This window comes from Macaca thibetana, chromosome 5 (genome assembly GCF_024542745.1).
Source record: "Macaca thibetana thibetana isolate TM-01 chromosome 5, ASM2454274v1, whole genome shotgun sequence".
NCBI lineage: Eukaryota > Metazoa > Chordata > Mammalia > Primates > Cercopithecidae > Macaca > Macaca thibetana.
Genome location: NC_065582.1, coordinates 61,746,931 through 61,772,295, shown reverse-complemented (window position 1 = coordinate 61,772,295; position 25,365 = coordinate 61,746,931). Strand labels below are relative to the sequence as shown.

Sequence of the window (25,365 nt, the reverse complement as noted above, 5' to 3'; positions counted from 1 at the left end):
CATTATCTTTTGATTCATTTAATTAAATACTTATTTTAAAATAACTTACCAGTAAACTCACTTTTTAAATTTTGTTGCCTGTTGAGGAGTCAATTAAATTTTAAATATTAATTTTGCAAATGTTAAATACATTGTTTCTCTATTATCTGAAAATCTTGGTATATTTTAATGAATTTTTTTTTAGTTATACGTTAAGTTCTGGATTACATGTGCAGAACGTGCAGTTTTGTTACATAGGTATACATATACCATGGTAGTTTGCTGCACCCATCAACCCGTCACCTACATTGGATATTTCTTCTAATGTTATCCCTCCCCTAGCCTCCCATCCCCCTCAGGCCCCGGTGTGTAATGTTCCCCTTCCTAGGTCCATGTGTTTTTGTTTTTTGTTTTGTTTTGTTTTGTTTGAGACAGAGTCTCACTCTGTTGCCCAGGCTGGAGTGCAATAGCGCTATCTCATCTCACTGCAACCTCTGCCTCTCAGGCTTCAAGCGATTCTCCTGCCTCAGCCTCCCAAGTAGCTGGGATTACAGGTGCATGCCACCATGCCCAGCTAATTTTTGTATTTTTAGTAGAGATGGGGTTTTGCCATGTTGGCCAGGCTGGTCTTGAACTCCTGACCTCAGGTGATCTGCCCACCTTGTCCTCCCAAAGTACTGGGATTACAGGCATGAGCCACCACGCCCAGCCCCATGTGTTCTTATTGTTCGACTCCCACTTATGAATGAGAACATGCAGTGTTTGGTTTTCTAATCTTGTGATAGTTTGCTGAGAATGATGGTTTCTAGCTTCATCCATGTCCCTGCAAAGGACATGAACTCATCCTTTTTTATGGCTGCATAGTATTCCATGGTGTATATGTGCCACATTTTCTTAATCCAGTCTATCACTGATGGGCATTTGGGTTGGTTCCAAGTCTTTGCTATTATGAATAGTGCTGCAATAAATGTACGTGTGCATGTGTCTTTATCATAGAAAGATGTATAATGCTTTAGTTATATGCCCAGTAATGGGATTGCTGGGTCAAATGGTATTTCTAGTTCTAGATCCTCGAGGAATCTCCACACTGTCTTCCACAATGGTTGAACTAATTTATACTCCCACCAACAGTGTAAAAGCGTTCCTATTTTTCCACAACTTCTCTAGCATCTTTTGTTTCTTGACTTTTTAATGATTGCCATTCTAACAGGCATGAGATGGTATCTCATTGTGGTTTTGATTTGTATTTCTCTAATGACCAGTGATGATGAGCATTTTTTCACATGTCTATTGGCTACATAAATGTCTTCTTTTGAGAAGTGTCTGTTCATATCCTTTGTCCAGTTTTTGATGAGGTTGTTTATTTTTTTCTTGTACATTTGTTTAAGGTCTTTGTAGATTCTGGATATTAGCCCTTTGTCAGATGGATAGATTGCAAAAGTTTTCTCCATTCTGTAGGTTGCCTGTTCATTCTGATGATAGTTTCTTTTGCTGTGCAGAAGCTCTTTAGTTTAATTAGATCCCATTTGTCAATTCTGGCATTTGTTGCCATTGCTTTTGGTGTTTTAGACATGAAGTATTTGCCCCTGCCTACGTCCTGAATGATATTGCCCAGGTTTTCTTCTAGGAGTCTTATGGTCCTAGGTCATACATTTAAGTCTCTGATCCATCTTGAGTTGATTTTTGTATAAGGTGTAAGGAAGGGATCCAGTTTCAGTTTTCTGCATGTGGCTATCCAGTTTTCCCAACATCATTTATTAAATAGAGAATCTTTCCCCAATGCTTATGTGTATCAGGTTTGTCAAAGATCAGACGGTTGTAGATGTGTGGTGTTACTTCTGAGGCTTCTGTTCTGTTTCATTGGTCTATATATCTGTTTTGGTACCAGTACCATGCTGTTTTCATTACTATATTCTTGTAGTAAAATTTGAACTCAGGTAGCATGATGCCTCCAGCTTTGTTCTTCTTGCCCAGGATTGTCTTGGCTATACGGGCTCCTTTTTGGTTCCATATGAAGTTTAAAGTAGTTTTTTCCAATTCTGTGAAGAAAGTCAGTAGTAGCTTGATGGGGATAACATTGAATCCATAAGTTACTTTGGACAGTATGGCCATTTTCACAATATTGATTCTTTCTATCCATCAGCATGGAATGTTTTTCCATTTGTTTGTGTCCTCTCTCACTTCCTTGAGCAGTGGCTAATAGTTCTCCTTGAAGAGGTCCTTCACATCCCTTGTAAGTTGTATTCCTAGATATTTTATTCTCTTTGTAGTAATTGTGAATGACAGTTCACTCAAGATTTGGCTCTTTTTCTGTTATTGGTGTATGGGAATGCTTGTGACTTTTGCATTGATTTTGTATTCTGAGACCTTGCTGAAGTTGCTTATCAGCTTGAGATTCGGGACCGAGACAATGGGGTTTTCTAAGCAGACAATCATGTCATCTGCAGGCAGAGACAATTTGACTTCCTCTCTTCCTATTTGAATACCCTTTATTGCTTTCTCTTGCCTGAGTGTCCTGGCCAGAACTTCCAATACTATGTTGAATAGGAGTAGTAAGAGAGGGCATCCTTGTCTTGTGCCAGTTTTCAAAGGGAATGCTTCCAGTTTTTGCCCATTCAATATGATACTGGCTGTGGGTTTGTCATAAATAGTTCTTATTATTTTGAGATACATTCCATCGATGCCGAGTTTATTGAGAGTTTTTAGCATGAAGGGCTGTTGAATTTTGTTGAAGGCCTTTTCTGCATCTATTGAGATAATCATTTGATTTTTGTCATTGGTTGTGTTTATGTGATGGATTACAGTTATTGATTTGTGTATGTTGAACCAGCCTTGCATCCCAGGGATGAAACCCACTTGATTATGGTGGATAAGCTTTTTGATGTGCTGCTGGATTCGGTTTGCCATTATTTTATTGAGGATTTTCACATCGATGTTCATCAAGGATATTGGCCTAAAATTCTCTTTTTTTGTCCTCATAAAATGAGTTAGGGAGGATTCCCTCTTTTTCTATTGATGGGAATAGTTTCAGAAGGAATGGTACCAGCTCCTTTCTGTACCTCTGGTAGAATTTGACTGTGAATCCGTCTAGTCCTGGACTTTTGTTTGGTTGGTAGGCTATTACTGCCTCAATTTCAGAACCTGTTATTGGTCTATTCGGGGATTCAGCTTCTTCCTGGTTTAGTCTTGGGAGGGTATATGTGTCCAGGAATTTATCCATTTCTTCTAGATTTTCTAGTTTATTTGTGTAGAGGTGCTTATAGTGTTCTCTGACAGTAGTTTGTATTTTTGTGGGATCGGTGGTGATATCCCCTTTATTATTTTTTATTGTGTCTATTTGATTCTTCTCTCTTTACTATTAGTCTTGCTAGCAGCCTATCTTGTTGATCTTTAAAAAAAACCAGCTCCTGGATTCATTGATTTTTTTTTAAGGGTTTTTTGCATCTCTATCTCCTTCAGTTCTGCTCTGATCTTAGTTATTTCTTGTCTGTCTTCTGTTAGCTTTTGAATCTGTTTGCTCTTGTTTCTCTAGTTCTTTTAATTGTGATGTGAGGGTGTTGATTTTAGGTCTCTCCTGCTTTCTCTTGTGGGCATTTAGTGCTATAAATTTCCCTCTACACACTGCTTTAAATGTGTCCCAGAGATTCTGGTTTGTTGTGTCTTTGTTCTCATTGGTTTCAAAGAACATCTTTATTTCTGCCTTCATTTCGTTATGTATCCAGTAGTAACTCAGGAGCAGGTTGTTCGGTTTCCATGTAGTTGTGCGGTTTTGAGTGATATTCTTAATCCTGAGTTCTAATTTGATTGCACTGTGGTCTGAGAGACAGCTGGTTGTGATTTCTGTTCTTTTACACTTGCTGAGGAGTGTTTTACCTCCAATTATGTGGTCAATTTTCAAATAAGTGCGATGTGGTGCTGAGAAGAATGTATATTCTGTTGATTTGGGATGGAGAGTTCTGTAGATGTCTATTAGGTCTGCTTGGTCCAGAGCTGAGTTCAAGTCCTGGATATCCTTGTTAATTTTCTGTCTCATTGATCTAATATTGACAATGGGATGTTAAAGTCTCCCATTATTATTGTGTGGGAGTCTAAGTCTCTGTACGTCTCTACAAACTTGCTTTATGAATCTGGGTGTTCCTGTATTGGGTGCATATATATTTAGGATAGTTAGTTCTTCTTGTTGAATTGATACCTTTACCATTATGTAATGGCCTTCTTTGTCTCTTTTCATCTTTGTTGGTTTAAAGTCTGTTTTATCAGGGACCAGATTGCAACCCCTGCCTTTTTTTTTTTTTTTTTTTTTTTTTTTTTTGCTTTCCATTTGCTTGGTAGATCTTCCTCCATCCCTTTATTTTGAGCCTAAATGTGCCTTTGCACGTGACATGAGTCTCCTGAATACAGCACATCGATGGGTCTTGACTGTTTATCCAATTTGCCAGTCTGTGTCTTTTCACTGGGGCATTTAGCCCATTTACATTTAAGATTAATATTGTTATATGTGAATTTGATCCTGTAATTATGATGCTAGCTGGATATTTTGCCCGTTAATTGATGCAGTTTTTTCATAGCATTGATGGTCTGTACAATTTGGCATGTTTTTGCAGTGGCTGGTACTGGTTGTTCCTTCCATGTTTAGTGCTTCCTTCAGGAGCTCTTACAAGGCAGGCCTGGTGTTGACAAAATCCCTCAGCATTTGTTTGTCTGTAAAGGATTTTATTTCTGTTTCACTTATGAAGCTTAGTTTGGCTGGATATAAAATTCTGGGTTGAAAATTATTTAATAATGTTGAATATTGGCCTCCACTCTCTTCTGACTTGTCAGGTTTCTGCCAAGAGATCCGGTGTTAGTCTTATGGTCTTCCCTTTGTGGTAACCCGACCTTTCTCTCTGGCTGCGCTTAACATTTTTTCCTTCATTTCAACCTTGGTGAACGTGATGATTATTTGTCTTGGGGTTGCTCTTCTTTAGAAGTATCTTTGTGGTGTGCTCTGTATTTCCAGAATTTGAATGTTGGCCTGCCTTGCTAGGTTGAGGAAGTTCTCCTGGATAATATCCTGAAGAGTGTTTTCTATCTTGGTTCCATTCTCCCCCTCACTTTCAGGTACACCAATCAAATGTAGATTTGGTCTTTTCACAGAGTCCCATATTTCTTGGAGGCTTTGTTTGCTTATTTTTGCTAATCTTGTCTTCTTAATTTATTTCCTTAATTTGATCTTCAATCACTGATATCCTTTCTTCCACTTGATCGAATCGGCTATCGAAGCTTGTGTATGCTTTACGAAGTTCTAGTACTGTGGTTTCAGCTCCATCAGGTCATTTAAGCTCTTCTATACACTGGTTATTCTAGTTAGCCATTCGTTTTTATGAATGAAAAAGCCATTCAAGATTTTTAGCTTCTTTGCAATGGGTTAGAACATGTTCCTTTAGCTCGGAGAAGTTTTTATTACCGACCTTCTGAAGCCTACTTCTGTCAACTTGTCAAACTCGTTCTCCATCCAGTTTTGTTCCCTTGCTGGCGAGGAGTTGTGTTCCTTTGGAGGAAAAGAGGCATTCTGGTTTTTGGCATTTTCTGCCCTTCTGCTCTGGTTTCTCCTCATCTTTGTGGTTCTATCTACCTTTGCTCTTTGATGATGGTGACCTACAGATGGGGTTTTGGTGTGGATGTCCTTTTTGTTGACGTTGATGCTATTCCTTTCTGTTTGTTAGTTTTCTTTCTAACAGGCCTCTCAGCTGCAGGTCTGTTGGAGTTTGCGGAGGTCCACTCCAGACCCTGTTTGCCAGGGTATCACCATCAGAGGCTGCAGAACAGCAAATAGTGCTGCCTGATCCTTCCTCTGGAAGCTTTGCCCAGAGGGGCACCCCCTGTATGAGGTGTCTGTCAGCCCCTACTGGGAGGTGTCTCCCAGTCAGGCTACACAGGGATCAGGGACCCACTTGAGGAGGAAGTCTCTCCATTATCAGAGCTCGAACGCCATGCTGGGAGAACCACTGCTGTCTTCAGAGCTGTCAGGCAGGGATGTTTAAGTCTGGAGAAGCTGTCTGCTGCCTTTTGTTCAGATATACCCTGCCCACAGAGGTGGAATCTAGAGAGGCAGTAGGCCTTGCTGAGCTGCAGTGGACTCTGTCCAGTTTGAGCTTCCCTGCCACTTAGTTTACACTGTGAGCATAGAATTGCCTACTCAAGCCCCAGCAGTAGTGGACGTTCCTCCCCCCAACCATGCTCCCACGTCCTAGGTCGATCTCAGACTGCTGTGCTAGCAGCAAGCAAGGCTCCATTGGCATGGGATCTGCCAAGCCAGGCATGGGAGTGGATCTCTTGTTCTGCCGGTTGCAAAGACTGTGGGAAAAGCGCAGTATTTGGGCAGCAGTGTACCGCTCCTCCAGGTGCAGTCATTCACAGCTTCCCTTTGCTAGGAAAGGGAAATCCCCTGGCCCCTTGTGCTTCCTGGATGAGGCGACACCCTGCCCTGCTTTGGCTCGCCCTCCATGGGCTGCACCCAGTATCCAACCAGTCCCAATGAGAAGAACCAGGTACCTCAGTTGGAAATGCAGAAATCACCTGACCTCTGCGTTGATCTTGCTGGGAGTTGTAGACCAGAGCTGTTCCTATTCCTTAATGAATATTTTAACACTGAAGAACTTGATGCAATTAATTGACATGATGAAAAAGAATATGTGATAGTGGGATAGCCATTCCTAATGAAGGAATAAGAATAGAATGAAATGACTTCAATATCATAAAGACTGTTTAACCTAATGTGTCCTGCTGGTTTTTATAATCAGGAATATTAGAGCTATTTCTTTTAAGTAGACAAGTAGACAATGTTATGATTATTCAACATTGTTTTGGAGGTTTTTGCCTCAGACAATAAGGAAGAAAAATAATATATTTGCAACATAAATTGCAGAACTGATATTAAACTACCACCATACCCCTCTCCCAGAGAAAACCAGTAACAGAAAAAAGGGGATTGAAGGAAATTTTCTATTGTCACACAGTAGAAAAATGGACAAGACATATGAATTGATAGTTCACAAAGGAAAGAAGTCCATATCATCAATAAAAAGGAAATATGCTCAACCTCATAAAAGTTGGGGAAATGCAAAGTTAAAGCAAAAGAATAATTTTCTTTTTTCAAAGAATGGGTTTAAGATTAAATAATAGCCCAGTGCAGTGGCTCATGCCTATAATCCAGCACTTTGGGAGGCTGAGGCAGGCAGGTCACCTGAGGTCAGGAGTTCAATACCAGCCTGGCCAACATGGTGAAACCATGTCTCAACTAAAAATACAAAAATTAGCAAGGCTAGGTGGTGCATGCCTCTAATCCCAGCCACTTGGGACACTGAGGCACAAGAATCTCTAGAACCTGGGAGGTGGAGGTTGCAGTGAGCTAAGATAGCGCCACTGCACCCCAGCCTGGGTGACAGAGCAAGGCTCTGTCTTAAAAAAAAAAAATTGAAATAATAATGCTCACAATATGTATAAGACATTCTCAGGTGTTGATTAGGGTATAAATGATAACTGTGAAAGTAATATGGCAGTATATATGAGAATTAACACATTGATAATTCAACTTTGGGGAAAGGAAGGATGTAAGCCCTTAGAGAAAGTATGATCAGTAATAACAGTTTCCCCTTAAAAACTGAAATAAAATTTTGGGCGTGGTGGCTGACACCTATAATCCTAACACTTTGGGAGGCCAAGGTGGGCGGATCACTTGAGGTCAGGAGTTCAAGACCAGCCTGTTAAACATGATGAGACCCCATCTCTACTAAAAATACAAAAATGCACTGGGCATGGTGGCACACGCCTGTAATCCCAGCTACTCGGGAGGCTGAGGCAGGAGAATTGCTTGAACCTGAAAGACAGAGGTTGCAGTGAGCCAAGATCATGCCACTGCACTCCAGCCTGGGCAACAGAGCAAGACTCTGTCTCAAAAATTAATTAATTAATTAAAAATGGAAATAAAGTAATCCTGAGCGATATTTTATTTTATTTACTTATTTATTTTTTTTAGAGTCTCCTTCTGTCACCCAGGCTGGAGTGCAGTGGCATGATCTCGGCTCACTGCAACCTCTGCCTCTCGGGTTCAAGCGATTCTCCTGCCTCAGCCTCCCAAACAGCTGGACATGCCACCATGCCCAGCTAATTTTTGTATTTTTAGTAGGGATAGGGTTTCAACATGTTGGCCAGGCTGGTCTTCAACTCCTGACCTCAAGTGATCCACCTGCCTCGGCCTCCCAAAGTGCTGGAATTACAGGCGTGAGCCACCGCACCCGACCTGAGCTAAATTTTAAAGGCCGATGACCCAAAACATACATTTCTGCTTTAACAGAACTTAACTAGTATACTTTTTATTATCTCTTTGTCTTTATGACTTTATTTTTTACATATTTTTCTTATATATAACATATAGCTAAATTTTATTTGTATTACAATTTAATAACTTCTAATTTTTACATATATCATTATTTCTGGCTGTCTTGTTGTCATTACAGTTCTATTTGGATTTATGTCTAGTAATTAATTTTGTGCTTTCCATGTACCATATTTTTGCTTTGCTTTTCTTTTTTTCCAGTTACTTCTTTCAAGTTGAGTTTCCTTTAATCCCCTTTTTTCTCTCTACTCATTTTCTCTGGGGCAGGGGAATGGTGGTAGTTTAATATTCAATGTTTATATTACTACGACTATGAAAATATTCACAGCTCCGCCAGGTGCAGTGGCTCATGCCTGTAATCCCAGCACTTTGGGAGGCCAAGGGAGGCAGATCACCTGAGGTCGGGAGTTTGAGACCAGCCTGACCAACATGGAGAAACCCCATCTCTACTAAAAATACAAAATTAGCCAGGCATGGAGGCGCATGCCTGTAATCCCAGCTACTCTGGAGGCTGAGGCAGGAGAATCACTTGAATCCAGGAAGTGGAGGTTGTGGTGAGCCAAGATTATACCATAGTATTCCAGCCTGGACAACAAGAACGAACTCCATTTAAAAAAGAAAAAGAAAATACAGCTGAACTATGTACTATACTAGAATTATATTTCTTGAACAATTTTTTTGTCTGGAATTATTTTGTTTGCTCTGATACATCAGGTAATCTGTCTGTGCTTTTCTGTTGATCCATTTATCCCCCCTTTTGGAGACATCTCTCTGCTTTCCTTTTTGTACCTGGACTGGTTCCTTTGTAGTTTTCCAGTGTATAATGTACAGCAGTTTGTTTATCTGTTATACTATTGATGGACATTTGAGTTGTTTACAGATTTTTGCTGTAAATATATACTTTATGAACATCTTCTGATGCAGCTACATACAAGTTTCTCTAGGATTTTACTCAAATGAATTTACTAATCTTATGATTTGTGTATGTCAAACTTCAGTAGATAATGCCTAATTTTTTTACACTTCCACTTGCAGCATATAAAAATATATTTTGCTTCATATCCTCACCAGAACTTGCTGTTAGAGTCTCTTAAAATTATTGCCAGTTTGATAGAATAGTGTAAGGCCAGGCAGGAAGGTAGCTTGAGGCCAGGTGTTCAAGAACAATGTATCAATGTGGTTTTAACTTGAATTCTCCTCATTACTAAGGAGGTTGAAATGTTAAGTGTTTATTAGATATTTGTCTTGTGATTTGCCTCTTAATGTCTTTTGCCTATTTTTTCCTATTGTGTTGTCTGGCTTTTTCTTAGTGGATTTTAAGAGTTCTCAGTATGGGCCATGTGCAGTGGCTCACCCCTGTAATCCCAGCACTTTGGGAGGCCGAGGTGAGCGGATCACGAGGTCAGGAGATCAAGACCATCCTGGCTAACACGGTGAAACCCCATTTCTACTAAAAATACAAAAAATAAGCCAGGCATAGTGGCGGGCGCCTGTAGTCCCAGCAACTCAGGTGGCTGAGGCAAGAGAATGGTATGAACCGGGAGGCAAAGCTTGCAGTGAGCCAAGATCACGCCACTGCACTCCAGCCTGGGCGACAGAGCGAGACTCCATCTCAAAAAATAAAAATGTTAAAAAAAAAAAAAGTTATCAGTATGTGTCCTTTGTTTATTGACATTTGTTGCAAATATATTCTTCCTTTCTATGCTTGTCCTTTTAAAAATATATATGTATATATTTCTAAAATACTTTATTAACACGCATGTAAGGAAAACATGTTACCAGTGCTAGAAGACATCCTCCTTAATTAAGTTGGCGAGAGGTTCCACATTCTCCACAGGCTGGATGGCGCCAATGGATTTTGGCAGATTTCACTGGAGGAAGAAAATGCCACGCTGACAACCTTTATGTTCCTTATGGAAGACATTGTTTTGTAAAACTGCCATTTGGGACAATATACATCTCTGAGATCTTTCAAAGGAAGCTAACAAAGTATCCCAGAGGATAACTGACACGGAGCTAAACATGATATGGGAGTGAAAACAATTATTATCTGTTTTCCTAGTGAGCATGATACAGGAAAATTAGGGTTTGGGACAAAGATGACATTTCTAAATGATTGGAAGGTAAAAACTAAACAGGCGAGATGAAATGCACAGAAGGCACCAAGTGACACATTCTTCATAGATAAAAACCTCGGACACTTATGAAAATGTTTATCCGTTCTTAAACATACTGCTAGGAGCATAAACATATTGCTCTGTGTATCAGAGGTCACTATTTCAGCATAATTGTTTCATAAATGTAGGACCAGTTCTTGTTTTCCAGTAACAACAACAACAATAATAGGAATAATAGCAGTCAATATTCATTGAACGATTACTACACACCAGGCATTTCTCTGAGAACTCTATAAATTGTCTCTGTGTATAGGCTTGTCCTTTCACTCTCCTAATAGTATCTTTTGATAAACATAAGTTCTTAACTTTAATATAGCTCAATTATGCAATCTTTCTTTATGGCTAGTGTTTTTTTTTTTCTGTTTGTTTCTTTAGTTACATACAAAGTTGCAAAGATATTCTTCTAGATTGCCTTCCAAAACACATGGTTTGTTTTACTTTTTCTAAGTGTATAATGTCGAAAGTATTTTGTTGTTGTTGTTGTCGTTTTTGGTTTTTTTTTTTTTTTTTTTTTGAGAGAGTCTCACTCTGTTGCCCAGGCTGGAGTGCAGTCACTGCAAGCTCTGCCTCCCAGGTTCACACCACTCTCCTGCTTCAGCCTCCTGAGTAGCTGGGACTACAGGTGCCCGCCACCACGCCCAGCTAATTTTTTTTTTTTTTTTTTTTTTTTTTTTTTTTTTTGTATTTTTAGTAGAGATGGGGTTTCACCATGTTAGCCAGGATCCTCTCGATCTCCTGACCTCATGATCCGCCCGCCTTGGCTCACCAAAGTGCTGAGATTACAGGCGTGAGCCACCGTGCCTGGCCTTGTGAAAAGTTTTATATATGTAAAACAAATATATATTTGGGTATATTTCAGTGTTTCCTATTTCCTACTGTGTTGCCTGGCTTTTTCTTAGTGTATGTATACATACATATATGTGTATATGTATAACTTAATAAGATTATGTCCCCCATCTGGAATTATTTGTGAACTGGGGAGTAACAGTTGAGGGTGTGGGTACCATTCTAAAAATGGAGGTTGGGAGGCCGACGCAGGTGGATCACCTGAGGTCAGGAATTTGAGACCAGCCTGGCCAACATGATGAAACCCCGTCTCTACTAAAAATACAAAATTAACCGGTGTGGTGGCACATGCCTGTGGTCCCAGCGACTTGAGAGGCTGAGACAGGAGAATCGCTTGAACCCCGAAAGCAGAGGCTGCAGAGAGCTGAGGTGGCGCCACTGCACTCCAACCTGGGCGAGACAAAGCAAGACTCCGTCTCAAAAATAAATAAAATAAAAATGGAGGGATAAAGTGACTGTACATAGTGAATGCTGAATGCAGAGACACCCCACCTCTACTCTTCAACCTCCTCCTGCTTAGCTCCCAGAATATAGGCAGCCACACGTTGTCCCTCTGGTCAGGACACTGGAGACTTAATTAAACAATCTGTCCATTCCAGCAGGAAAGACCTAAGGTTGGGTTCCCCAACAAACCAAGATCTTGCAGGGAAATCTAAAGTGAACCCACCCAATCGGCATTTTTTTTTTTTTTTTTTTTTTTTTTTTTTTTTTTTTTTTGAGGCGGCGTCTCGCTCTGTCGCCCAGGCTGGAGTGCAGTGGCGCGATCTCGGCTCACTGCAAGCTCCGCCCCCAGGGTTCACGCCATTCTCCTGCCTCAGCCTCCCCAGTAGCACAGGCGCCCGCCACCTCGCCCGGCTAATTTTTTGTATTTTTATTAGAGACGGGGTTTCACCGTGTTAGCCAGGATGGTCTCCAGTCTCCTGACCTCGTGATCCGCCCGCCTTGGCCTCCCAAAGTGCTGGGATTACAGGCATGAACCACTACGCCCGGCCCACCCAACTGGCTTTGTAAGTCCTTCACTTAAAAGCTATTTTATTATGGAAAGATTCATACAAACATAAATGGACTAGGATGATGAGCCCCTATGTAACCATCACCCAGCTTCAATAGTTAGCATGTGGCGAATCTTGTATCACTTGTACCTCATTTTACCCTCTCCCAGCTAGATTATTTAGAAGCAAATTCTAGGCATCATATCATCTTATCCATAAATAACCCTTTAGGAATAGCCAGAATATCATTATACCCCAAAAGAAAGTTTTCATTATATTATATCCTCAAATATTCAGCCAATGTTCAATTCCTTCTGATACTTTTACCAAAAAACAAAAACAAAAACAAAAACAAAAAACAGTGTTTGCTTAAATCAGAATCCAAACAAGATCTACATGTTGCATTTCATTGATAAACCTCTTAATCTTTTAACATAGTCCCCCTCTACCACCAGTTTTTCTGAAATTCATTTGTTGAAGAAACTGAGGCGTTTCTTCTATAGCACTTCTCACATTCTATTATTGATTTAACTGATTGGATTCCCATGGTGTCCTTTAACATATTCATCTATCTTCTCAATTTTCCAAAAGATCCAGAAACTTCATTAGATTTAGTTTTATTTTGGGGGATTGGGGGCAAGTGAGACAAGAATAGTTCTTAGTTGGTATTGTTGTTACTGTTAAGAATATACAGGCCAGGCGCGGTGGCTCATGCCTGTAATCCCAGCACTTTGGGAGGCCGAGACGGGCAGATCACGGGCTCAGCAGATCGAGACCATCCTGGTTAACACGGTGAAACACCGTCTCTACTAAAAATACATAAAAAATTAGCCGGGCCCATAGTGGTGGGCGCCTGTAGTCCCAGCTACTTGGGAGGCTGAGGCAGGAGAATGGCATGAACCGGGAGGCGGAGTTTGCAGTGAGCCGAGATGGCACCACTGCACTCCAGCCTGGGTGACAAAGTGAGACTCTGTCTCAAAAAAATAAAAATAAAATAAAAAATTATTGTGAGAAAGCGATACATGTAGAAACTAGGCACAGATGATTTAACGTACATATAAGTCTTGGAAAAGAATACCAAAGCAATGAAACAAGAAATTCTGAAAAGTGTAATTCGACCGGGCGTGGTAGCTCATACCTGTTATCCCAGTGCTTTGGGAGGCTGAGGCGGGCAGATCACCTGAAGTCAGGAGTTCGACACCAGCCTGGTGAACACCTTGAAATCCGATCTCTACTAAAAATACAAAAAGTTAGCCAGATATGATGGCACCTGCCTATAGTCCCAGCTACTCAGGAGGCTAAAGCAGGAGAATCACATAAGCCCAGGAGGCAGGGGTTGCAGCCGAGATTGCACCACTGCACTCCAGCTTGGGTAACAGAGCAAGACTCCATCTCAAAAAAAGAAAAAATAATAAATTTTATAAATGTAGGACAGCCTAAGTGTATAGTCACGCTTACTCACCACTCACTCACTGACTCACTGAGTACAAATTCTAGTCCATTCATGGTAAGTGTACACAAATGTATACAGATGTACCATTTTTTGTCTTTCATACCACATTTTTTACTGTACCTTTTCTATGTTTAGATATGTATAGATACGCAAATACTTACCACTGTGTTACAGTTGCCCACAGTCTTCAGTACGGTAACATGCTGTACAGGTTTGTAGCCTATGAGCAACAGGTTATACCATATAGTCTAGGTGTGTAGTAGGTTATACCATCTAGGATTGTGTAAGTACACTCCATGGTGTTTGCACAACAATGAACTCACTTGATGCATTTCTCAGAACATATCCCCATCGTCAAGCAATACATGACTGTAATACAGTTTCAGGAAGGAAATGGGCAGATAGTGAAATAAAATTGATAAGTTGATAATTTTTGAAGCTGAGTGATTAGTACAGTGAGATAGATTATACTATCCCATCTACCTCTGTATATATTGGACAATTCCTTAAAAATTAATTTGTAAAACATGCTTTGTAACAAACTTAGGTCATAGAAGAAATATGAACTGAAATCACAGAATTTCTTGAAAAAAATAGTACTGAAAAGATAGCATATCAGAATGGATGCAGCTAAAACAGATTTCAGAGGAAAATAAGTAACATTAAGTATCTATATCAATAAAAATGACAGTAGAAAATAAACCAATTATGTACCCAGCACAAAAAGCTAAATAAAGATATTTATAATACTCAAAAGGTGGAAGCAACTCAAGAGTCCATCAGTGGATGAACGGATAAACAAAACATGGTACAGTATGTAAATACAATGGGAAATTATTCAGTCTAAAAAAGGAATTAAATATTGATACATGATACAACATGGATGAACCTTGAAGACATTATGCTAAGTGACACAAAAGTATAAGCATTGTATGATTCTACTTACACAAAGTACCCAGAATACAGAAATTCATAGAGACAAAAAGTAAAACAGAGGTTACCAAGGGCTAGACAGAGGGGCAAATGGGAAGTTATTATTTAATGGGTACAGAATTTGGGGTGATGAAAAGTTCTGGAAATGGATAGTGGTTATATGGCAGGATAGGTTAGTCAAGGAAGTGACAATGTCCGTGGGACATGGCAAATGTGGCAACACAATAAGTCTCAGCATTCACATTGCAGTTAACGCTCATTCAAGCAAAGCGATCTTCAGTAGGAAATTTTCTGTAACCTCCGACTCCTGGGTTCAAGCGATTCTCCTGCCTCAGCCTCCTGAGTAACTGGGATTATAGGGGCATACCACCACGCCCACCTAATTTTTTTGTGTGTGTTTTTCATAGAGACAGGGTTTCACCATGTTAGTCAGGCTGGTCTCGAACTCCTGATCTCAGGTGATCTGCCCACCTTGGCCTCCCAAAGTGCTGGGATTACAGGCATGAGCCACCACGCCTGGCCCTATTTAAGCTATTTTGATTTCCCCTCATCTTTTATTTTCTTATGAAGTTATCTGTGATAACTAAATCACTTTTGTGTTCCTTTTAATTTGGTCTTCATGCATAAAATTGTTTTTTAAATTTCTTATTCTTTCCTGAGCTCTCCCAGCAACATTTTCATATCTTCCTATTGTCTGTCTCATTTCTGTTTCCTTTTCTCTTTTGTTTTGTTTTGGTTTTGGTTTGTTTTGTTTTTTGAGAAAATCTTGCCCTGTTGCCCAGGCTGGAGTGTGATGGCGTGATCTCAGTTCACTGCAACCTCCGCCTCCCGAGTTCAAATAATTCTCCTGCCTCAGCCTCCCGAGTAGCTGGGATTACAGGCGCGCACCACCATACCTGGCTAATTTTTGTATTTTTAGTAGAGACGGGGTTTTTCCATGCTGGCCAGTCTGGTCTCAAACTCCTGACGTCAAGTGATTCACCCACCTTGGCCTCCCAAAGTGCTGGGATTACAGGCATGAGTTCCATTCCTGGCCACATTTCTGGTTTCCAATTATGATTTTCATTTTTTGTCAAGTTTCCATTACCTAATCATTTATTTTAGTTCACTTAAAATGACACTCAGTTCTTATCTTTTAAAAAATTCTTATTTTTCATTTATTTTTAGAGACAAGGTCTTCCTCTGTCACCCAGGCTGTAGTGCGGTGGCATAATCACAGTTCACTACAGCCTTGAACCCCTGGGTTTAAGTAATTCTCCCACCTCAGCCTCCAGAGTAGTTAAGAATACAGATGTGTGTCCACAATGCCTGGCTAATTTTAAGAAAAGACAGCATCTTGCCGTGTTGCCCAGGCTCACCAATCTAGTCTCTACCTTCATGAGATTCACTTGGGTTTTTTAAGCTGATACTTACATTTCTGTGCTTGGCTTATTTCACCTAACATGATGACCCTCAGTTCCATCCATGTTGCTGCAAATGATAGGATTTCATTCTTTGTTAATGGTTGTATATATACGTTTCCTCCCTCCCTCCCTCCCTTCCATCATTTCTCCCTCCCTCCCTTCTTTCCTTGTGTCTTTCCTTCCTCCCTCCCTCCCTCCCCATATTTATTCTCTCTCTCTCTCTTTTCTTTTTTTTGACAGGGTCTTGCTCTGTCACCCAGGCTGGAGTGCAATGGCACAATCTCAGCTCACTGCAGCCTCAACCTCCCAGGCTCAAACGATCCTTTCACCTCAGCCTCCTGAGTAGGTAGGTCTACAGGCATGTGCCGCCATGCCCATAAGACATCACGTAATTTCTATATAAAAATTTCAGTATGTATCTTTAATCAATAAGAATTTTTTAAAAGCACAATATTATCACACACCTCTAAATTAATAATTTTTTAGTATCATCTAATATTTAGCCCAGCTTCAAATTTTTCCAATTGCTTCAGAAATATCTTTTTTACATTTGGTTTGAAATAGAATCCAAAAAACTCTATATAATGCATTTGATTTATATGTCTCAAGTTTCTTTTCATCTGAATCCTGTCTTCTCAACCTTTCCATGTCCTTCCCCTGTTTTTAAAGTAACTGGATCACTTGTCCTATAAAATACATCACCTTGGGCCTGGTGCAGTGGCTCACACCTGTAATCCCAGCACTATGAGAGGCTTGGGCAGAGGGATCACCTGAGGTCAGGAGTTGGAGACCAGCCTGACCAACATGGTGAAACCCCATTTCCACTAAAAATAGAAAAAAAAAAAAAAAAAAAAAAAAGCCAGGCGTGGTGGCGTGCCCCTGTAATCCCAGCTACTCAGGAGGCTGAGGCAGGAGCATTGTTTGAACCCAGGAGTTGGAGGTTGCACTGAGCTGAGATCACGCCACTGCACTCCAGCCTGGGTGACAGAACAAGACTCTGTCTCAAAATAAATAAATATATATATATCACCTTCTGGATTGTAATTACTTCCTGGAGGTGACATTTAACTTTTTTTTTTTAATCCTCTATATATCCTAAAACTTGTAGTTTATATGTACAGGCTTGGTTAGATTCTGGTTTGATGTTTTGGGCAGGACACTTTCACAGATGGTGCTGTGTACTTCCTGCTCCATCAAATCAAGAGGCACATAATGCTAATCCCACTTTTAATGATGTGAACAGTGATCAGTGGGTCCAAGTGTTGTCAGCCTCAACCATCCTTAGAAAGTTCCTCATTAATCTTTCACCTTCATAGTTTCAGCATCCATTGATGAGCATTGCTCATTATCTCATTTCACTAGAGGTTGCTAAATAGAGATTTTTCCATTATCCCCTCTGTATTTATTAGCTTGGATTCTTCTACAGAAAAGAACTTTCCTTCAATATTTGTTTACTCTGATGTTCGGGTATAGGACAGGCAGAATAGATGCTTCATTCTTTATTTTCTGGGTTTTGTTGTTGTTGTTGAGACGGAGTCTCACTTTGTTGCCCAGACTGGAGTGCAGTGGCATGATCTCAACTCACTGCAACCTCTGCCTCCCGGGTTCAAGCGATTCTCCTGCCTCAGCCTCCTGAGCAGTTGGGACTACAGGCATGCGCCATCACTCTTGGCTAATTTTTTGTATTTTAGTAGAGACAGGGTTTCACCATGTTGGCCAGGCTGGTCTCAAACTCCTGACCTCAGGTGATCCTCCCGCCTCTGCTTCCCAAAGTGCTGGGATTACAGGTGTGAGCCACAGCTATTTTCTGGTTTTCAGAATAAAGAGCGAACACTCTAGAAGCCTCCAAAGGTGACCAATAAGTTTCTTATTTTTAATATCATTTTGAACTCATGGATCTTCACACATTTGTTTAAATTAACAACAAATACTATTCCACTTTATATGTTAATTACCCCATTTTTTTGGCCTACTGGCCACTTTGAGTCCTCTGTCCTTTTGGCAAGATTTCAGTAGTCTTTGATAACTTCCTTGCTTTCTGGCACAATAAATGTCTCCAGTTCTCCTTGCCCCAGACCTGAAACTAGCCATGTCCACAAGATGCCCAAGATTCTTTTAAGAGAACATGTTACCTTAAATACCTTCTCACTTTTTTTTGAGAGGGAGTCTCACTGTGTTACCCAGGCTGGAGTGCTGTGGCGTGATCTTGACTCATTGCAACCTCTGCCTCCCAGGTTCAAGCGATTCTCCTGCCTCAGCCTGCAGAGTAGCTGGGATTACAGGTGCCCGCCACCACGCCCGGCTAATTTTTGTATTTTTAGTACAGACAGGGTTTCACCATGGTGGTCAGGCTGGTCTCGAACTCCTGACCTCAGGTGTTCCACCTGCCTCGGCCTCCTGAAGTGCTGGGATTACTGACATGAGCCACTATGCCCAGCCACTTTTCTTAAATAAAGCCCAAAATACCTAATATGGAACAGTACCATGCTTTTAACATTGGTGTATCACAAATAAATACTTGTTATACTTGCAGACGGTAAACTGATCCCTTCAGAGCTTGGAGTTGATTGATAGGGCCTGTATTGGCTACAGAAGCTGGGTACAAACGATTTCATCCATTTCCATAATGGGGCATATAATATTTCCTATGAGTGCAATGATGTGAAAACAGCTGGGAGGGGTAGTGGGCATATATTTTTTGTCAGCAAACCTTTCTTTGGTGGAATCTCCTTTTCATCCAGTTATGTCTGTTTAGACCATGTAATTGGGACAAGCTCCACAGGGTTCTTCCCCTCCTCCCTCCCACACTGCATTTCCAGAATGGATGTGTGATCTATGTCTGGGTTAGTAGAGGAGTCTATTCTCATGTGGTCAATTCAGGGATATGTACATGAGCTAAACTCGACTACTTCATGTTTTTTCTGGTACTACTACCCAAGCCATTTTTCTCTAGAATTGTGAGCTATAAGGATGTTGTGTGCCTAGGACTGCCAGTGGTCCTCTTCCTACAACATGGACGGCATCTGAAAGTAAGGTCAAGCAGAGACATGTAGAACTCAAAGAAAAGAGTCCTGATGACATTTGGACTCTAGCTCCAACCATGCCTAAATAGAATTCTCAAACTCTTAGTTGCACAAGAAGTCATCCTTGGGGCCTACAAAGCCTTGCATTGTCCCTGTATAGACTCAGCCAATATTAGGCTTCTTCTCAACCACTATAGTCCACCCACCTTGGACCTATTTTTAGTTCTGTGAAAGCTCCAAGATCTTCCCACCTCCAGGGCTTTGTACACACTGCATTCTGCCTGAAAACTACCTGTCCCACTCTTCACCAATCCAAATTGTTCTCTTCCACCAGGTCTTAGCTAATCATTTATTCCCGGAGAAACATGCCTGACTCTCCTGTTCAGGTCAGGTTCCCTGTTAATCATATCCACCCTCATAGCTCCCTATGCTTCTCTCTCATCACCCTTCCCTCAATCATAATCATCTGTGAAATCATCTTGTGAATATCTGACTTTCTTGCTGGTACATAAGCCTCATGAAGGTTGGAGCTCCGTGTGTTTTGTTTACTGCACAATCCCCCAAATGACATGGTAATTGGCACGTAGGGGGTACTTCCTTAAATATGTATGGAAAGCACGACTGAATACAGTTTTAAAGCTTAAGGTACATATGCAAAATAATCTTGTTTATTAGAAAATGGACATTCACAATGTAAAGTAGATATTAAATTACAAATAAGTCTTCAATAGTCAAAAATGGTGCCCAGAATTTCTTCTCAAAATAAGTTAACCTATTCTTAAACAGATGCAGACAAGCAGTTTATCCTTGTCAAAACAAAAAATTAACAGATTTCACTTTATGTAAGAGATAAGTTTTATATGAACCAGAAGAGTTTATTTTTAAATGTAAAGCTGAACAAGATAGAGATGCTTCGTGAAGTTATAAATCCCTTCAAAATATGAAAATCATCCTTTCAAGTTTAAATTTGTTTTCAAAAACATATTTTCTCTTCCTAAATATGTACTACTCTTAACAATGTATCATACCTTAAAATCTCCTGTTGTCATTTTCTCTTTATACTCAACTTGGCCTCCTCAAGAAGACATCAACAGAGTGATTTTTTTCCTCAAACTTTACCTCCTTGCTCTTTTCTCAATCCCGTGTTACCTCCTTTCGCCTTCTTTTGTGCCAAGATGAGCAAGGTATAAACCTCCAAAGAAGAAAATGCTCCAAAGAAAATGCTCTCAATAAAAAGGAAAGTAACAGTCATTTATGCAAGGTTAAGTTTATCTAAATATTAATCAATATTATAAACCTTTGAAAGCTGGGAAACTTCTCTGTTTTTGCTGGAAACAGGCTATTATGCTACGACAAAAGCTCCAGTCACTGAGCTTGTGTTGCCCAAATATTTCTGCTAATAGGAATCACTGATATGGTTAAGTTATCCTACAATTAGTAACTAATCGAAACTGTAACTTTCTGGGCTATTTTCCTCACTATGAAAAATACAGTGGTTAAGACTGTGGACTTTAAGGATAGACTGTTACATAGACAAGTAACTTTTCTGTGCCTCCATTCTTTCCTCTATAAAATGGGAATCATAATAGTATTTTTACTCCATAAGACTGCTGTAAGAATTAAATTATATGTTACACATTACCTGGAATGTGGAAAGCACTCTGCAAATTTTGCTCTTACCATTTTCATCACTACCATTATTCTTGTTATTTCTGTCATGCACACTATGCAAACCAACGGTGGAGTTTACTCTTTAAGATTAGAAGTGGCCCAAAAAATGTAAGACAGAGAAAGCAGCTGCAGAATAATAGGTAAGAGGGATCCCAGACTTGACCAAATAGCCAGAAACCTGGCTACAGTTCTGAGAAATCTATGGAAGCAGTCTTGCTATGGGTGGAAGAGGAGAGTGAACAGTCTTCAAAATTTAATCGTAGAATAATTCTATCAAATTAAGCCCTTTATTAGAGCTGAAAAAATTGAGTGTAAGAGCACAGCAAGTTTAGCATAAAGTGCAGATTATATATTTTTAAATTTTTGTTTTTATTTTATTTTTTTATTTATTTATTTTTTTTTGAGACGGAGTCTCGCTCTGTCGCCAGCCCAGGCTGGAGTGCAGTGGCGCGATCTCGGCTCACTGCAAGCTCCGCCTCCCGGGTTCACGCCATTCTCCTGCCTCAGCCTCCCGAGTAGCTGGGACTACAGGCGCCCACAACCGCGCCCGGCTAATTTTTTGTATTTTTAGTAGAGACGGGGTTTCACCGTGGTCTCGATCTCCTGACCTTGTGATCCGCCCGCCTCGGCCTCCCAAAGTGCTGGGATTACAGGCGTGAGCCACCGCGCCCGGCCTTTTTATTTTATTTTTTGTAGATACAGGGTCTCACTTTGTTTCCCAAGCTGGTCTTGAACTCCTGGCCTCAAGCAATCCTCCTGTCTTGGCCTTCCAAAGTGCTGGGATTACAGGCGTGAGACACTGCACCCAGTCTGTAAAGTGCAGATTATAGTGTTTATTCTCAGATTTGAAAATATTTCTAACTTAAAGTAGAAAACATTTGGAAAAGTATTTAGAAATATTTCTGCATTTTCTGTAACACTGCTTATCCATATACACAGTTCTCTACTAGTTCCTTTTATCAGCATTCAACTTATGTAGAGGGAGAAGTTAAACATACAGTGTTATTTAGCCAATTCAGGTAAACTCAGTAAATTGTTAGATTAAAGCCATTTTGCCTCAAATACTTATTAGCCTGACTAGGTTGGGGCTGTCAGGGACCATCCAAATTAAAAATCCAACTAAAATTCTGCAGCTCTAAACAACTATGCAGACATAGATTGAAAAATGTTGTGTTCCTCCCCACCACTACTGAGAGATGGGAAAAATGGAAGTAAATTAATTAATGTTTTACTAATTAAATGTTTTTCTCCAGTTTAAGGGGGTTGAAAAATAGGAATAATTTTAATAAACCATTTACTGTTTTGTATATATATACAATAACACATATCTGGATTATGTTTCTAATGTGAATTATTGGCATTTGAAAGAAAGTAGGTAACCCTATTAGGCTAATAGGCAGTGAAGTATCTTGATCTCTTAATCCTCTGTATTGCTCAAATATTAGCATTATTCATCCTCATTTATGAATGTAGGGGTTACTTACTGAAACCCTGAACTAAAATAAGGCATAGGTGCAGTATTAGAAGACTCATAGAAGGCAAGGTAGGATGTTAGGCATGCTAAATGGAAAATATAAGTGTTATAATTTTTATTTCATAAGGGAACTTGATAATAGAAAATATATTTTTTTATAAATAAAAAGTAGGTGTCTGAATAAAAATACCTCTACTTGAGTTTTTTAGATTCTATAATTTTATTCTGCTATAGCTAATTCTTAACAAAACCCTCTTTCTGGTTCCACTGTATATCATTTTAATGACACTTCTGCAGTTGGTATTAAGAATACAACTTCACATTTATACATCGTTGTCCGTCACTCATTAGTTCATGCAACCACAAAAAGGTGTTATAAGAATAATTTTCATTCTGAGATAAGGAAATTATGATCTAGTATGTTTTTATATAACCTACTATTCACAATCACATGTAGAATTCTCTCTGTTATTCAACATATGTTCTTGTTCTTCAAAATCTGCAATATCTGTAGTCTGATTCTTGGAGACTGGCTCATCACAATTGTCTAGAAGAGCTTTAGCCAGGAAGTGCCACACAGCAAGTAGTTTCCATCACAGTCTTAGCTAGTTTATTCCTGAATCCTCCCATACCTTACAGAAAGAGCAATGAGTCTTCTGTAAACCACTCCCAGGAGTGTGATGGTGAGCACTACTATTCCACACATCAGGCTGAATGCCCATCGTGGTCCCCAGTGAGCATACACTTGGCTGATGAACATAGGCCCAAGAATCCGGGCTCCACTTCCAGATGCTGTTAACCAGCCCATGTATACACCCTGTTGGGGGTGAAATGGGGGACAAGCAGATTGATATTGGGGTTTAGTTATTTAAAAGCAAAGAAATGGTATTACCAAACTACAGCAAACTAACAAGAATCGCTTTCTCCATCTTTTACTTTTAAATTAAACATAAAATGCCTCCTATAAATATAGCATTTGATATCAAGTCAGATTAAGAAAAATAAAAGGAGTGTAAAGGGAAAACTTAATGTCTGCTGAAGCCCTGGGAATAATAAAATTGATTGAAATACCTTTTAAAGCTAACACTTATTTTGTAACTGCTACATGCCAGTCACTGAGGTAGGTGCTTTACATACATCATTTGTAATGTTCATAAGTTTCGATGACAGGTGTTATCCCCGTTTAACAAGGGTAGAAACTGAAACTCAGAAAGTTTAAGTAACTTGTTCAAGAAGTTTGAAGCCATATTTGGCTGACTCCACTGTGCCATTTTACACTCTACCACAATGCCACTCCTACAACTTCTGTATCCAAAACCATAATCCACATAAACTGCCCAAGAATGTTCAGGGCAGCATTGCTTTTAATAGCCTCAAATTGGAAACAACCTAAATGTCACTGGTAGATTAAGTGAATAAACTATGGTATACTTAATAACTGGAATGCTAAGCAGCTACTTATATTTTTAAAATTTTTCCTTGCCCTGTCTTATGGTACTAATAAGCAGCTATTTACAAGAATAAAGCCTTATATAGAGACAGTAAAATCTTCTGAAAACATCTGTATACACTGACATGGAAAGAAAGCTATAACATATTAAGTAAAAAAAAAAAAAACCTATCAAGAAGCAGAAACAAGTATATATCCATGTGATATAGTCCATTTCTCCCTTTTTCTAAAAAAAGGTACAAATGTGGATATGTTTGGATATGGATAGAAAAATGTCTTCAAGCATACAAATTAAGTTAACAGTGGTTGACTTTGGTGAGGTGAAGCTAAGGGGAGCCTCCATTTTCTGTTAAATACATTTCTAAATTATTTGAATTTTGTTACAACCATTATATATTGCTTTGGTAATTAACAAGCTTTTATTCTTAATTTTGAAAAATTAAAAATATAATCTATTAGGTTAAAAACAAACCCAGAAATTATTACTGAAATGTTGTATCTACTCCTTATAACTTGAAAACAGGGGTATTCATTTTTTCTCCTCTTTGCCTTATTTCAATAGAGAAACACTAATTTCTGCTCTGAAAATGTAAAGCTATTTATTTATTTATTTATTTATTTATTTATTTATTTTTTGAGACGGAGTCTCGCTCCGTTGCCCAGGCTGGAGTGCAGTGGCGCGGTCTCTGCTCACTGCAAGCTCCACCTCCCGGGTTTATGCCATTCTCCTGTCTCAGCCTCTCAAGTAGCTGGGACTACAGGCAGGCACCACCACGCCTAGCTAACTTTTTCTATTTTTAGTAGAGACGGGGTTTCATCATGTTAGCCAGAATGGTCTCGATCTCCTGACCTCGTGATCCGCCCACCTTGGCCTCCCAAAGTGCTAGGATTACAGGCGTGAGCCATGGTGCCCGGCCGCTATTTAATTTTTAAAGAGGAAGATAATATTTTTATTTTGTGGCCATTTAAATGACTATTATTAAAAAGAGTTACAAGTGAGCAGGCACGGTGGCTCGTACCTGTAAACCCAGCACTTTGGGAGGTCAAGGCGGGAGGATCACTTGAGCTCAGGAGTTTGAGACCAGCCTGGCCAACATGGTGAAACCCCATCGGTACAAAAATACAAAAATTAGCCAGGCCCCACGGTGCACACCTGTGGTCCCAGTTACTCGGGAGGCTGAGGCACAAGAATTGTTTGAGCCCAGGAAGCAGAGGTTGTAGTGGGCCGAGATCGCACCACTGCACTCCAGCCTGGGCGACAGAGAAAGACTGTCTCAAAAAAATTTAAAAAAGAGTCAGAAGCAAAACCTGGAAATAATCTAAATGTATAATAATAGGAAAATGATTGCAAATACACGATGGTACATACATAAAATGGAATATAATGTTTACATTAAAAATAATTCTCTAAGAGAAAATTAAATGGTATGGGAGCATAGTCACAATGCATTATTATTTTTTTAAAGCAGATTACAAAACAGTATCCATGATACTATTTTTAAAATCCTATTTTTGTGGTAAATGCACGTACACATATAAGCATAGATAAAAGACTGGAAGTAGAAATGTAATTTTGCCAAAATGTTG

General features: G+C 39.7%; 1 protein-coding gene across 3 annotated transcripts in view; it reads right to left on the bottom strand.

Moving 5' to 3' along the window:
* Positions 1 to 22,631: 22,631 nt before the first annotated feature.
* The window catches only part of MFSD8 (major facilitator superfamily domain containing 8), a 53,738-nt gene continuing 51,004 nt past the window's right edge, over positions 22,632 to 25,365 (bottom strand). For all 3 annotated transcript variants that reach the window (XM_050792027.1, XM_050792026.1, XM_050792028.1), the window contains one exon: positions 22,632 to 23,145. In XM_050792027.1, the coding sequence (XP_050647984.1) occupies positions 22,939 to 23,145 (207 nt within the window). In that variant the 3' untranslated portion in view covers positions 22,632 to 22,938. The remainder of the gene's footprint in view (positions 23,146 to 25,365) is intronic.